General features: G+C 37.2%; 1 protein-coding gene across 1 annotated transcript in view; it reads left to right on the top strand.

Annotated features, from left to right (window-relative positions):
* The first annotated feature begins 1,381 nt into the window (after positions 1–1,381).
* ND-24 (NADH dehydrogenase ubiquinone) overlaps positions 1,382–16,516 on the top strand; it is a 38,478-nt gene continuing 23,343 nt past the window's right edge. Inside the window, exons 1-2 of the mRNA XM_081746280.1 lie at positions 1,382–1,535; positions 4,556–4,618. Coding sequence (XP_081602406.1) covers positions 1,497–1,535; positions 4,556–4,618 — 102 coding nt within the window. The 5' untranslated portion in view covers positions 1,382–1,496. The remainder of the gene's footprint in view (positions 1,536–4,555; positions 4,619–16,516) is intronic.

The raw sequence follows: 16,516 nt of genomic DNA, 5'->3' as shown, positions 1-16,516 counted from the left end.
TAAGACTGTAAAACCCATTTAAAATAACTAATAAATATTTGTTTGGTACTGGTGTGGTAAAGTAAATAAAGTAGTAGTTAATAAAATTGTTTGCAAGACATTTTTGCACAAAAGTTTTGTTTTTATAAAAAATCCATAATAATTGTGCCAGTACTGTAGCTCTTTTCACTGTCTGGACTTGTTTTCCGATTTTGAATTTTTTGTAATTTTGATATTTCCTTTTCTCGGTTATGACCTTCATTTTTCCTGATTGTGACTTACATTTAAACAATTTAATTATAATTTCTAAATCCTCCTTGCGAGGTACATATAAGCCACTAGCCACTTGAATTGTAGCCTACTTGAATTATGTCCGTTGCACTTATTTTTACGTTCCTGTTTTTGAGCTATCAATAACCCCAATACTCTTCTTCCCACCTTTCCACCCTAACCTCCTACCAATATAATTTCTCTTCCATTCCTCCTCTCCCTCTACACACTGTACATTCGTACTGCGAGGGTTTGGCCAGGACTTGCATCTGGGTTCTGCATTTAAGATTCCTTTCCCCATAAATGTTTCAGCATTAAACTGTCCAGTTATGTCACTACTTTTCTCTCTAAAGCTTATGCCCCATTTGCAACCTTTCTTCATTCTCTTCAGTACAGTATACATCTATCTGCATCGCCACCGATTTTAAATCTCTTCCAATCTTTTCAATCTTCTCCTGGACTTCGAAATCCTCCTGGATTTCCTCTTAAATCCGTCTCCTTCTTCATCGTCGTACTTGCCTCAACTTTACCACTTGTTTCATCTGGTCTAAGAGCCATGTATGTATACTCGGGAATTCATTAGCTGACGCAGATGCCCGATATGGAGCTTTTCACGGCACTCCCATCGACCTTTTCCCGCTCCTTACTTCACTTCATTTTTAAAGCTGGACTGCTTATAATGCTTCTTGCACAAAGGCACGTTGGTATTGGCACCTTCCTTGTTCTCTTCGTTTCCCATCTTGGTTCCTTCATCTCATTCTTCCTCACTCCTTCCTCCATTTTTTTCTCCCTATCAGATTTCACATTTCTTTATATTCCCCAACGCTTATTTGTTCGTAAACACACTACTTCTCTCTGTAATTGTGGTTTAGACACTGGTCCAACAATCATCTTATTTTCTCTTGTACTCTCTACCAGCTACATCGTCTACCATTTCTCGACGTCCTCCATAAATTTCTTGGTTCTGATCCCTTTAATGTCAATTCGTTATTTTCACCCTATCTCCTCCTGTTCTACACGCCTATTATCTATGTTTACAATGTTCTACGTTATTTCGCATCTTGTCTCGTCTTCAATCTTACAATCATCTCTAAAGATTCATGCCATTCTTCCATCTTTTTCTTTTGAAATTATCGCCTGCAATTGCCGGGAGAGCGATTTTCGCTTAGGTAAACTTATCAAAGAAGAAGAAGAAGAAGAAAGCAGCCGATCGGGATAGCAAAGCAGGCTAGCACGGGCTGTTGAAGATGTTGACTTCTAGAATTAGAAATTTTATTAGTTTAGGTGTAAGTTCTACAATTGTATTATTTATTTAATGTAAGAAGTCGATAGTCATGGTGATTCGTGAATTTGATCGAAGACTAGTATAGCCTATTAGTTTAAGATGTAGGTTATGAGTTCTAAAATCTGCTAGCAGACTAAAGGTCTACCTAAATTGTTCCGAAAATTAGGTTCCTTTGAATTTGGAAGAGTATACTTCAGAATATAAAGCGAGACATTACCTCGACAGCTCCTAAAGTGTAACATGATGTAGTATTGATAACATAGGATTATTGCCACTTGGGATATATTCCGCATGTGTTAGCCAGGGTGTTTCACTTAAATTGTTTAAGAAGGTAATCTCTTACTCTTTGGTAGTCTTAGATATTATGTTTTGGTTGCCTTAGGTGCAGATTGACTGTAAGAAGGCTTAACATTATGAGTATAAATATAGCGTAAAAACTAGTGCAAAGGACACCAAGTAACCTGTGCTAGGTGGCACTAATTAATACAAATTGCATCTAACAAAGTCACTGCGTTGGGTGAAATGCTGTATCGCCGGACCAAGTTTAGAAAATTTACTAGATGTATTGGAGAATTTATTTTGGTTTGTGAAGAAGAGTGAGTGAAAGTCAGGTGAGTGTAATATTTCAAGTTAAGAAAATATTTGTGAGTTGTTCTAGATGTTGTAAGCGACACTATGTATGGAGGCGGAAGGGACTAATTCGCGGAGAGATACACTTGTTATGATTTATGGGAAAGTCAGTGTGAAAATGGAGCGTAAATGACAAGATTATAACTTACTATGTTATACAGAGTGACTTACCGAGTTATACGAAAATAAGGAGTGTCAGTTGTTGAAATTGTGTGAAAGAATGGTCTACTAAATGGGTGAACAGTTTATCATAAGTGAGGAAACGAAACTAAAGAAAAGAAGAGGAACATTAACCAGACCAACTCGTACTGTATCTGTTTTGTACTTTTTGGGGATATAGTATACATGAAGCTGTATCAGTTCCCGAACCTTTTTGGTACTTTTTAGATTGCACATTGTATCTCCCGTAAAGCTGTGCAACACAAGCCAATGCATATTATGATATTTAAAGTGTTTTCCACTATCCTCGTTTATGCCATACCCACCGCTGCTGATGCGCCTGATCCCTACGGACGCACCCCCTCGCTCGTGCTCCCCTGCTGTGCTCCTGTCCTGACTCGGTTAGATAGCATTCGTGCTTTTTAGTGGCCATGTAGCACAGGTTGGTTCGTGTTTTATGTCGTACGTCCACACTTTATTCCGAACGATGATCACTACCAAATGAGCTAGGTCACAATCTAGTATTTTTGGGGGAAACTATATAACCCTTTTTTTTTTTTCGGTTTTTATGTGGCCCGGCGATACGGCAGTAATGCCCAGTGCGGGAGTGCGTTTGTAGGGAGCAGGCGCGTCAACAAGGTTGTTGAAAAAAAATAAGCACAATGTTGAATTTAAGCTAAACTGTCTACGGTGAACAAGTGAACGTAATCCGAAACTATTTCACTACAGATGACTAAGCTGGGAAGAAACGAGAGAACTTCTGGAAAACCCACATAAACTGTGTTTGTCCACCACAAAGTTCATTTGGCGCCTACGGGGGTCGAACCAGGGACCCTACGCGCCAGTGATTGGCGCCCTACCAGTGAGCCACCTCGACTCCTTAATATGATGGTATTGCAAAGTATGTTACAATGTCGCTCTGTCGATATTTGCATGGTACGAGATTTCAAGCATTTTTTTTTTTTTTTGGTCTATTGGTGTAAAAATTACAAGGGGATGTCAAGATAAATGGCCCACATTGTATATAAACAATGAAAATTATGTGTCGAAGTACGGGAATTGCGAATTTCACTTGCTTTTGTTATATATGATATATGGAGGAAATAACCAATTGTACATCACAGGTTCGAGTTCAGTAATATACATACAGTGAAAAAATTCGGCTCCTGCTGAATTCGAAGGGAAGTTTCCGGCGTATTGTCCCTACGTATTAACTGCTGAGCAATCTAATCCGCTCCCTGAACAATCATACATTATGTCACTTGAAGTTCGTGTTGAATTCCTCACACCACATGAATTGCATCACAACTTCTGCTGTGCTTGATAGACCAGTATCTACTTACAATGGACGCTATAGAATACATATTTGTAGATTGAAAATAAGCACAGATCGTATATTCAGAAAGATTATTTCTTTTCGTTGTATGATTCGACTCTCTCTGAGCCTTTCTTAGTATTCCCTCTCTTCCGCTATTTGTTTTCCTATTCATCCACGTGGAAGATAGTCTTGAAGCATCAGAACTCAGAATCAGATGAAAACCCGATAAGTTTTGTGTTGACTTCTTTATACGTAGTAGGTTTTCATTGTTGACTAGTTGATCTATTTCATGATGGTGTCTTTGTTTGTATGTGTCATCATCGTTCTTAATCGACCCGAAGATTTTTTTTTTTTTTTTTTTTTTTCAAATAACAATTTGTCTGTAGATATGTATTTGAATTTCCACGCTTCGCACCCATGGGTCACCACTGGTCTATTAAAGTGAGAGAAGATTAGTGATCTAATGTATTTATACAAAAATATATTCTGGGGGCGCGGTGGCTCAGTGGTAGAGCGTTCACCTCCTGTGCTTGAGGTCCCTGGTTCGATCCCAACTCGCGCCGTGTGGACTTTATGGTGTGGTGGCTTTTCCCGGGGTTCTCCCGTTTCCTCCCACTTTCTTCAGTCCACCACTTCATTCATCTCTCATCATACCGTCTCCTTTAGCCTAACTGGCATAATCGTGGGACGTAAAACTTAAAGATTTCATTTCATTTTAGAAAGATATTCTTGTCGGCTCTTTTCGTTGAAACAACACAAAAAGACGTATATTTTCTGTTGAGTAGGGGGCATCGTATTCCCTTCTAGATCGTCACTGGTAACAGTCACATGAAAAATAATTTCTAGTTCCATGGACAGAATTATGTATGTTAGCAAGAGTATTTTATTTAACTATGCTATTATTTCTTTTTCAGTTGAGGAATGTTAGAAGTGTTCAGACTACAGCAACTGTACAGCATGGAGGTGATTTATTTGTTGTAAGTAGATTAAGTGGTGTTTAGTAGTTCTTAAGCTAATAACTGCTAGATTTGCCTGAATAACTTGATAGTATTGAACAAATGTGCAATATAAAATGTTCATTTTTTATACTAGCAGATTCCGAAGCACATCAATGTGAGGCCTGTGTGGGACGGAAATTGTGAAATGAAGTTTTCCAGGGCTTGCTTATTTAAATGTTCTCTCTATAGTCATTTACCTTGTAGGACAGAGAAAACTTTCTAGCTAAGATGATCACTGGATTCAAACACTTAGCCTCCCGATTAGAAGCGAGAACATTATTAACATCCTCCCCCTAGGCCCCGTCTCATATAGCCTCGCTGCTGAAAGGGACGTTAAACTCAGTCAGCTCATGTAAATAATGTGATTTTAGCATTAACTTCTTTCGTTGCTTCCTTCTATAAACAATACGATGTAAATACAAAATAAATGAAATAAGTACAGGGAAAGTTTCTTAAAGCTACTACTGAAATTTTCCATTAAATTCAGTGGTAAAAGTTGATTGTTTTGAAGAAGGTTGAATGATTTATTTAGGATTTAATTTTACCACAAAGGAAGCTTCCTATCGAAAACTGTTGTGAGACATCTCTTATGAGCATCACGCTGAACGCACCTTTACCACAAACTCAGCCGGACTTTTTTTTTTTTTTTCTAAAATGATCTCAGCCACTTTTCCTATCAGCGTAGATTTTCAACATTATTTTGCTATTGTTTACACCTATAAGTATCTTACCGTACAAAATATATGTGTGTAGTAAATTGGTAGTTTCCGAGACAATAAAAGTAACATTTTCTGGCAAATGCCGGTGGTCACCGTTTGGGGGAAGAGGTGATCGATATAAATAGGATTTCCGTTTCAGTAAAAGTCGATCGTGATGAGGGGTAGTCTTTTAGAGGAGTTTTACCGTATATTACTATGTATTTAGTAATATAATAGCATTAATAAAGAGTAGCAGAGATGCAAGGATACCAACTTTTTTGATTGAAAGAAAAAAGGAAAATTAAAGCCATAAAGGCTATTTTGCAAAACTTCATTATTCATAGAATTCCTATTTTCTTTACTGTTATATTGTATCAGAGTGTAGGAGCCGATTGGGCCCAGCGCTCCCAATAATGTTATCGTTTTTGTATAGGTATAGGAAGATATATGCATTTTAAGTTGTTCTGCTTAGGTTGTGGCTATAGTGTCCATCTGAACCAGAAACAATAGTTCTGACTTGTTCAGATCATTTTTACCATGTTCTGTCTATTCTTATTGGCCCTCTACTGACGCGGTCGGGGTGTAACAAATACAAAATGGCCAAGAGTAGCTTAGTATGAGCTTGCTATCTTCTTGCATTGACTCGTGCTACAATCAATCTGAGAAAAGCCAGCATGAATGTACACGTAATAGGCCGGCCGGGAGAATCCCTCGCCATACGATTGCACCCGACCATTTCTGAACAAAAAAGACTTGCTCGTCAGAAAAGTTTACTCTCCTCAAGGAATGCAAAATCGACTACTGTTTTGTGGTGAGACGGTGTGAACAAATAGCAAGATTCTTCGCGATCTACCAGAAAAAGTTAAGAAAAACGAATGTAGCGTTGTTCATACTAACAATGCATTCAAGTTTAAAATTCTAGAAACCTTAATTGATGAGGAATTGATATCCTGCATCCTTAATTGATGAGGGATAAGGCTTTTGTCAAGAAACATACTTGATCTTACCTACATGTCTACAGAAAGATTGTGTAATCGGTTAATAAACGAAATTTTTATCAACTCTGTTTCGTAATAAAGAAACAGTTTTATTTGTGACCGAAAATTAAAATAGTGCTGAAGTAATGAAATATGTTCACGATGGCGGTTTTCATATTTTAATGACAATGATTATCACCATTTCAATTGTGAAAAATTAGGATGCGTCCTATACTAGTCTTAACCTTCCTAAAATTACACTTCTTCATATCGTGTGTTGTTACAAGTTGGCAGATTCCTCATTTTGAAAGAACGATAATATTACAACAGCAGAATTGTAGAAACTGACCACATATATATGCCCTAATGTTATCCAGCAATAACATTGTCGAAACTAACTTTCGGTAGTTAACAGAAGTATAAAGTTAACCAAGAAAGTTCTGTCGCTTTTTCACCCACCACCTTCGAACATCGATATGTCACCTGAGACGTACCTGGAAGATCAAAAATAGTCCCTATCAGCATCGACGACCTTCTGCCAACGTTCTGGAAGGCCATGGATTCTATCGCGGTAGAACTTGGTGGGATCCGAGGTGAGATGGTGTTACGTCTGTGGCCGATGCTCCACGCCCCGGCCAGGCTCGGCGCGTAGTGACTCCAGAGACCATAGCAGCCGTTGAAGCCACAGACGTAACACCATTTGCAAATTTCCGGCACCATTCATAGATTTGTGGCTGTGACAAACACGCATCTCCATACTGAACCTTCATTCGCCTAAAAATGTCAATCGGTTTCACACCTTCACTTCGCAAAAACCGAATCACAGAACGCTGCTCTTCGCTGGTGCATGTGGCTAGTGGGGCTGCCATTTTGGAACTGTTGTTGCGCCGGTGTTTGTGCATCTGCCGGCTGCTGCCACCTAGGAGTCATCCGGCATACTATCGTAAACAGGCATGCCAACTTACAGCTCACTGGCGCCATATGCGGATTTTTATTTCTACTTTTATGGTTTTCATTTGACTCCCCCTCGTATATCAAAATAACGACGTACTGTTGCCCCCGAAATTTCGACTTTTGTGTAAATTTAGCCTAAATTTAGGGACAGTTTTAGAAATTTTAATCTAAAATACCCTCATATTGAGTTTGGACACCACCCACCCACCCGAAGTAAATTCCTGCATACGCTACTGAGTCGTGCAATAGCTTTATTTTATTCTGTGTATACATATATTCTTACTAATAGTCAAAACTGCGAGTAAAATGAAAAATTACTCCATTTTACGCAACTAGGTGAATCGTATAATGTATACCGATGCTTCACTGTTCAGTTGATATGCTTCTATAGATTTTTTTTTTGGGGGGGGGGGGGTTGGTTAGAGTTTAGCAGGGGACGTAAATCTAGGGTTTAGGTGAAATCCAAACCATATGAACTTCCACCGGGAATCAAACCTGGGTCTCCAGCGCCGAAGACGCTTACGTTATACATATTGGCAATATCTTGTATGCTATTTTGTGTTTACATGGCTTAGGCTTATAGTATCTAAATTACTACTTTAAAAAATGTAACAACTCCTTTCCACACAAATACAACATTGACACCCCCGCCATTTATATGTCGATAGCTTCATTGCATGCATTAATTTACTTGAAGGTGTAGGAAGTGTATAACATGCTTTCTTAACAAAGAAAAAAAAATCGAATTTACATGGCAAAATCTTTTTATCACTCCTTTCATCTTTTTCTGCATCTCATAATGCATAGAAAGGAGTTCATATACACAAGTATTCTCTCTAACGAGTAAGAGTACAAATTTAATATATACCAATAAACTTAGCAAGAAATATCACTATATTTGCTTTCTTTATCAGAAACAATAATAATAATAAATAAGAAGTACGCGTCTCGTTCCCCTTTCTTATATTTTCTGGACGTGAGATTGTACTGGGTAGCGACAGAATATACTGCGAAGATCGATTTTGCATGTTGGTCTTGCGCTAGCCACCTAGCACTCAAGTCCCGGTCGTGGTTTAGACTTCATAGTTTTTTCCATCCTTTATAACTTAAAAGTCGCATTGTTGCATAAAAACTAAAAACACAAAACTTCAAACCCAAACCAATTTTTAAAATTAAATCAGGTCATGGTGCAGTTAGTACTGGAATATTACAAAATATGAACAAAATCATAATAGACGTTTTCGGAAAACTACGCCAGAAGAAAACTCACTCCAAAGCAGCGGCTGCGATTGGACGTTAAAAGTTGGGGGAGGGGGGGCAAGACATGATCTGAATATTTGTATATCAATGTTAGTTTCTCTGGTTGGTTATAAAATTTCGTTTGACGTGAGGTTGTATAACTAATAGGATACTATCTTTTACAGTTAAAGTGCCGTATTTCGGATTTCTACTATATGGATTGTATTTCCATATATATATATCTTATTTCTACTTTCTGGAAAACTATATGGAATGGAAATCAACATCGAAAAGTCGAAAGTTATGAGAATATCCCGAGAAAGCGCACCCTTACGGGTTAGAGTAGAACAAAAGGAACTTGAAGAGGCCGAGAATTTCAAGTATCTGGGAAGTATTTTGACAAGAGACGCTTACTGTACCAAAGAGATCAGGTCAAGAATTGCCATAGCTAAAGAAGCATTCAATAAGAAAAGATAACTCAACTAGCAGGCTCAATATTGGACTTAAGAAGAGGAGTACGGTGGATCAGTGGTAGAGCGTTCACCTACGATGCTTGGGGTCCCTAGTTCGATCTCAACTCGCGCCGTGTGGACTTTGTGGTGGACAAACACCGTGCTCGTGGGATTTCTCAGGGTTCTCCCGTTTCCCACTACTTTCTTCATTCCGCCAGTTCATTAATTTCTCATCGTCACCGTCTCCTTTAGTCTAACCGGCATAACCGTGGGACGTAAAACTCAAAGATTTCATTTCATTTCCTTTTTGGACTTAGGAAGAAGGCTCGTTAAGTGCTATGTCTGGAACATTGGACTATATGGTTCAGAGACTTTGACATTACGGAAGTTTGAAAAGAAATATTTAGAGAGCTTCGACCAGGGGCGATCGGGGCCAACGCCCCCCCCCCCCTTTAGAAGAGGAAACTTTCTTATTTTATATATATAAATAAAACCCATCCCGAAGTTTGGAGCCCTTAAAAATAGCAGTATGACAACCCCCCCCCCCAGAAGTCGGTCCTGGCTCCGCCCCTGGCTTCGACATGCGGTGTTGGAGGAAGATGGAAAAGATAAAAATAGACAGAGAGAGCTACAAACGAAGATGTTTTAAAACGAATAGGACACTTCTAGCCACCATCCTTCATAAGAAGGCCAATTGAATTGAACACATCTTGCGAAAAGATTGTTTTCTTCATACCACCATAGAAGGAAAGATGGAAGGAAAGCGAGGAATAGGAAGAAGGACACAACTGATCGATGATTTGAGGAACAGAAGAAAATATTGGAAGTTAAAGGAGGAAGCTGAAGATCGAAAAACGTGGAAGAAATATTTCCAGGCCTTTAAAAAAAAAAAAAAATCTTTAGTCCTAGGACCTGCCTCAAGGCAGAATACTTAATAATAATAATAACGTATTTCATATTTTATTAAGTAAATTGACAAGAGCAACGCAAGTAGGTACTAGCCCTTTGTACTCTTAAACAACGAAATTGTAAGAAGAGATTTGATTCCTTGCTCATTAACATCTTAAAATTCTGTCTGGAAAATTGTGTGATCATATTATTTAATAACATATTTGCAAAACAAATAAATAGAAAGGATAATATTAATCATAGTAGCGAATAATGAGGCTTGTTTTGTAGAAGTTATATTGAAACTGGGGATTAATGAACAACTTATATTTTTAATTCCACACATGCAGTTAAATGTGTTATTACTCTTAGAAAATGAAAGACAGTAAATACTACAAGCATATGCTACGACATTTAAAGAAATATTTAATTCCACACATGCTATTAAATGTACTCTTAGAAAATGAAAGACAGTAAATACTACATGCATATGATATGACATTTAAGTAAATGCGCAATTGCAATACTAATTGCTTTTAATTGCAATTAAAACATAGTTAAGGCAGCTTTCTTAACTCCACGTGAAGACAAATAACCAATACGTAGTACTTATGCAACGGCAAATATTATATGGCACCATTTTTTCTTTGAACCAGTAATACACACTAAAACTTTACATTTCCAAATGGAACTATATACATGGAGGGGTTACTTCAAAAAAGTGGGGGCAACTGCCCCCTCTTGCCCCCCAATCGCCGCCCCTGCTGCCCCAAAGTGTATACTACTACTGTCCATGACAAATAATTTTTGTAATACTGTTGGGACTCTAATGTAAATTATTTATTTACGAAGTAATTTGCTATAATTTATACATTGATATTTTGCTACTTTTGCAAATAAGATACCACTCTACAATGGACTAACAATTTACTCACTTCTTTCATTAATTCCAAGTATTTGATAATAACTATTGTATCTTCGTAAATACAACACTACTCTCACTCTCTCTCTCTCTCGCTAATCCTGCTGTTAAAGCTATTTCATTTTCTTTCTCTTTCTTCATTATACTTACATTTTCATCATCGCTCTTCCTTGTATTTTCATCTTCGCTAAACATTATTGTGACTCCAGTAAATGAAGTTTCAAAGGAGCAACAAGTTAGATGAAGAATTCAAAATTTTGTGTACGTACTTTACTCTTTACTATATTGTACGAATCAATGGCATACGATATGAACTTGGGTGCTTGAACTCCTCTTTATAACATTCTGTATACGCCACGTCACTGAAAGTTCTTGTATTCAATTTGTGTTCCCGTTTATGACATCTTTGATTAAATCTATGCTGCGCAAATGTGTATTTAATTACTATTCCAGCATCACGTGCGAAAAAAAAAGCAATATACTGCAAATACCGAAAAAAAAAAGTGCTCTCAGTAGGCCTAATCGGCATTTTCACTATTTCAGCGTTCTTTACAAGAAATGGCACGATTAGCTTCAAACTTCTCCTTCCGCAAAAGCTGCAGATTACTGGACAGTGGTCAGTGGTGGCGGGTTACTTAGAGAGACGGAGGTATCGAAAAAGAAAATTGTTACCTAGGTCGCAAACAAACGACATCCCACACCGTCTGCCTACCCTTCGCGAGGAAAGAAAATAAAGGATGGAAGATATACTTCTAACTCGAAAGATCTTGACCTATCTTTCAAGTTGCGTACGAGAACACTGCCATTTATTTTTGTAAGTTTCGTAAAAACTGAAAACTATGCCCCCTGTGTGTGAAAAAGTGTACCTCCTTCTGACGCCGCTTTTCCGTTTCTTTAGATTAACCTTAAACAATTGGCTTCAAAATCAAACAACAGTAATATCGTACTAATAGCAATAACAATGAAAATTGTCTTGAGGTTGGTCCACCCAACTGGTTATGCCACAAGCCGCGACTGTATTGTATCAAAATGTTTTAAATAAACCTTTGAGTAGCGTCTTTAACTTTTTCAGCTTTGGATTGCAACGGCCTCAATAAATGTTAATGAGGTTTTCAGTTTATTCACAAGTAATAGAATTTTCGTTTATTCATGAATTTTTAAAAATAATTTTGTTTCACGAAATTTATTGCTTTTTCAAAATAGTTACTGCTAACACTTTTTTTTTTTTTTTTAAAAAAAATAAATTTTAACTTCCCACGATTATCAACGGAGGGTAAGGAGTTTTTACGATTTTTCATCAGAATACAGTAATTAAATGATGTCTTTTTCGTGTTATAATAGGAAAAGAAAGGCTGGACATACCGTTATTCATTAACTCGAATCATTTTAACACCCCCCCCCCAAAAAAAAAAAAAGACGTGGATTTTTTAGTAGCCATTTATTTTCCCGAGCCCTTGCATTTGTATTCGAGTTGAATAAAGAGGCTATTATATGTATGGAATATAGGAAGGAGTCTATTCCAAAGAGGTCCATTTTCATTGTTGGTTTAGAAAACAGGAACTAATCTTAAAGACTCGGCATCTTGTTAAGTCATGAAATTAAAAATTGGAATACTGTTTCCACTTTTTCGGGTTGGACCCTCCTGAAAAAAACACTTTAAAACCCACCTGGGTTTTTGACCTATTTGTTAGTATATCATTGATACAACTAAGGTAATCACATTGTAAGTGATTTTTATAAGATTTTAGACTTTTCTTGGGCGAATTAGAAACTTTCACGTTAAGGTATACAACATCATTCAACATAAGACCTTTATAAAGTTCTGAATGCACTAAATGAATTTTAAAAAAACTTACCTTGAGATAGTTATAGAACAAATAACGTATGGATAATGCTTATAGCCTATTTGAAGTAAAATAAGCAATTTTGTACTTTAGAAAATATTTTCCGTGAATAGTATGCTCGTCGACTTGGCGACACCGAGGGACATTATCACTCATACGTTTGACGGGTTTAAGGTCATAGGTGCCGGTACTAATAGTACATATGTAAATACATTAGTAAAACTATTAGTATTATTTCTTACCTTTGATGTAAAACACAAGGTTCTTGAACTAAAATTTGGTTTTCCAACAATAATAGTTTAATTCAGTCATTTGTTGCTACTCTTCAAATAAGCATTCTGTAGAATCAACACCAGCAATAGCGTAAAAATTCTTGTCAAATTTAAGAAGCTTAATGCTCGGGGTTCCGAAGACTATGTAACGCTTACTATTTCAAGTGCTGAGTTCAAATTTCCGTACTAGTGGAAGTTTTGATGTACACGCCGTGAAAGAAGTGCTCGGGAAATTCCCGAGTTAAACGCAGAAGGATCTAAAATGAATATTTTAACAATAAAACTATTTATTTTACGCTTAAGCCTGCCATACGTCCCGTAAATTTAGTCGGGACAGGGAAATGTCCCGTATTTTAACTCCGTTCTATTTCTGCTATCAATATCAATTTATTCGAAAAGTGAAAAACAAAAAACTCCGACATTGGCTGGAAATCCTGTAATTAGTGAATGAACAGTACGCTGTTGCATGTAACAGTTTCGAGGAAGTTATAACACCACCCTGTTCGACTTGATAGCTAGCGAAATTTGCAAAGCTCTTCTCCGTGCCTAAGCGGTTAGCGTACACGTCTTTGGCGTGAGAGACCCGGGTTCGATTCCCGGCGGGAGCTCATGTGGTTCGGATTCCACGTTAATCAGTAGGTCCACGTCTCATATAGCCCCGCTGCTGAAAGCGACGCTAAACTAAAATCAACTCAACGAAATTTGCAATGCTACTTTGTCCATTGCACTTGATGGAAACTCGGATATTCTCCGGAACATATACATACACAAACATATATATGGCTTTGAGTGTTTCTGAATTTACTAACACAGGGAAGATGACTAACCTTTTCTTCAGCAACACATTAGATAAGTTAACAAGAATTATAATCTTTATCAGAGGCTAGGGGCACAGAATTGTGCTTTGGTCCAGGTCTTAGAAAAATGTAAATTTGGTCCTGACAATTACACACGACACAAGGATAAAAATCAGCTTTTCATCAGATTAAACTGACGAAGTAATTTTGACAGATATACCTATGTAAATAAATACTGCTAAACGCGCGAAAGATATTAAAAGTAGATTGTACCACTGATTTAAATAATTTGCATATTGTTTTCCTGTAAAGCATTTTTATAGCACATCTTAAGTTTTTAGGCATCTTCAGTCTGTACAACTAATTGCAGGGTACGAAGAGAGAAAAGCAGCTGCTGCTTAGTGAACTTTCGCCTATTATATTATTGAAAAAAAAAAAAATAAATAAAATGAAATCTTTTAGTTTTAGTCTCACGGTTATGCCTGCTATACTCAAGGTGACGGTGATGATGAGAAATGAATGAAATGATGGAATGAAGAAAGTGGAGGTAACGTGAGAATCCCGAGAAAACCCACGCACAAGGTGTTTGTCTACCACAAAGCTCACTTGGCGCGAGCTGGGATCGAACTAAGAACCCCATGCACTAGAGGTGAACGCTCTGCCACTGAGCCACCGCGGCATATTGTACTTTTGTTCATAACCAGACTGCAGTTAATCGCATTGTGTTGGAAAGTTGAGGAGGGGGGGGGGTCTGAGGTGTCCCGTATTCTCATGGAGAAAATATGGCAGGTTTATTTACGCTGGAAGATGTTAATTTCATATAAGACATTTTGAAACATTTATTTATTTCATACAACATGAACTGTATCTTTGTTTTAAATTAATAGACCCCTTTTGGTATTCATATTTGGCGAACGTCAGTCAGGCTTCTGGATGACTTGATCTAAATTTGTTCGTTTGTCTGCCGAGCTCTTTCGTGAGTATGCGGTTAGTGTACGCGTCTTCGGCGTGGGACCCGGGTTTGCTTCCACCAGGGAGCTCGGATTCCACGTTAATCAGTAGATCCCGTCCCATATAGCCTCGCTGCTGAAAGGAACGTTAAACACAAAATCAACTCAACTCGTTTGTCTGCCTCTACCACACACACTACAGGGTACAACTTTCGGCCTTTTAAGTTAAAATTTTCAGAATACAAGCACGAGACACTCTAAATTTCCTGAATAGATTTTGGCGGCATACCATACCAATGTAAAATATCAAAATGGCGGCCATTTTTTCAAAACAGCGAGTATCCACGCTACGAAGCGCAATTTTCAGTCTTTTAAGTTGAAATTTTGACGGTGGAAGCACGAGATATGCTAAATTTGCTGTATAGATTTTCTCGGCGATCGAATGTAAAATTTCAAAATGGTGGCCATTTTTTTCAAAACAGCAGTAAGTAGAAAATTATTGCAAGTTGTGACAATGACAATCTTGAAATATAAATTACATTTTAACACTTTTACCCCAAAGACATTGAAATATTTCGAAAAAACCTGATTAAACCCGAAAATACCCGAAAAAGCCCATATGGGCCCAGTGGGTTGGGCTTTTTCAAAAAAGCCCGGGTTTTTTCAAACCCTGGTCGATGACCTCTAAATGTTGGTAAACTGGATACATATATACTTGGAGGTTTCTGCATATTTGTGAGACATTTCTGAGAGAAGTAAATAACCTCACTTCTCCAAACTGTAACAAACTAGGCATCTAGGGAAAAATAGGACAGTGCACACTTCATAAGCTTATCATTGTTTCAAATTGTCCTTCCTGTAAGTAAAAGCTGGAATGAATTTCGTGACAGATTTAATTCAATTTTCTGGTGGTTGTAGAATATAAACACAAAAATTTGTGAAGAGTATAAAGCTGTCTTGAAACTTATTTTCTTTGTCGGTTGACGTCAGTGCAGGGCTCTTACTAATCTGGAAATCAGAGAAATCCTGAAAAAGTCAGGGAAGAGAAACTAATAGAAAAGTCAGGGAAAATGGTAAATTAACCTAGAAATCAAAGAAAATTATGGATTTTGCTTAGGAAATTACATTTTTCCGTTTTTCTTTTTTGTTGAGATCAGCTAATAATTCAAACGCGGGAGCCCATTGAAGCAGCTGAAGGAAGTTTGAAGCAGTGAATCTAAGTAATTATGTTACTTAATAATATAATTTAACATCTCTTTTGCATTTTAATATTTTGTATGTTATAACTTTTTAAATATATTTAACGAATTTGTAAGAAACTTTTTATTGCAATAATTTTAAAACATTAAATGTATACACATCCACTGTTATTAATCAAGCCTTTATTTAGCCCTAAAGGCTTTCTTAGTTAAGAGACTTTTATGTTGTTAAATGCGGCGGGTCAGGGTAAATAGTCGGTTTGGCACCTGGAAATTAGCGAAGAAGACCAAAATTATTTCGTAAGAACCCTGGAATGTGCTGTTGGACAAAAGAAAAGCCACCTGCCCAATCAGCCAGTCTTTATATGTATCAGTTTAGAAACATTTAGAAGTTACCGACAAAGATGTCAACTCACACTGGAACTGTTTGATTGAAATACAAATACATTTTGATATAAGATACATATGCATCATATTTGAGTTAGCATGGTGTCTTGTTTATATGTTCTAGAAATATATAAAATGTCTTTCTGATTCTTAAACTAACGGAGGACATAATGAATTTTCATTATTTACTTGTATGCGCAAAAGATTAACAGTGCTGCCATTCAAATGGGGCGACAACATAGACAGAAAAGGAAGAAAAGTAAAAATTAATATAAATTGATGGACTTATTCTTCTATT

Source organism: Thermobia domestica, chromosome 18 (assembly GCF_964235325.1).
Source record: "Thermobia domestica chromosome 18, izTheDome1.hap1.1, whole genome shotgun sequence".
NCBI lineage: Eukaryota > Metazoa > Arthropoda > Insecta > Zygentoma > Lepismatidae > Thermobia > Thermobia domestica.
The sequence above is the reverse complement of the archived record's forward strand: the minus strand, read 5'-3'. Positions and strand labels throughout refer to the sequence as shown.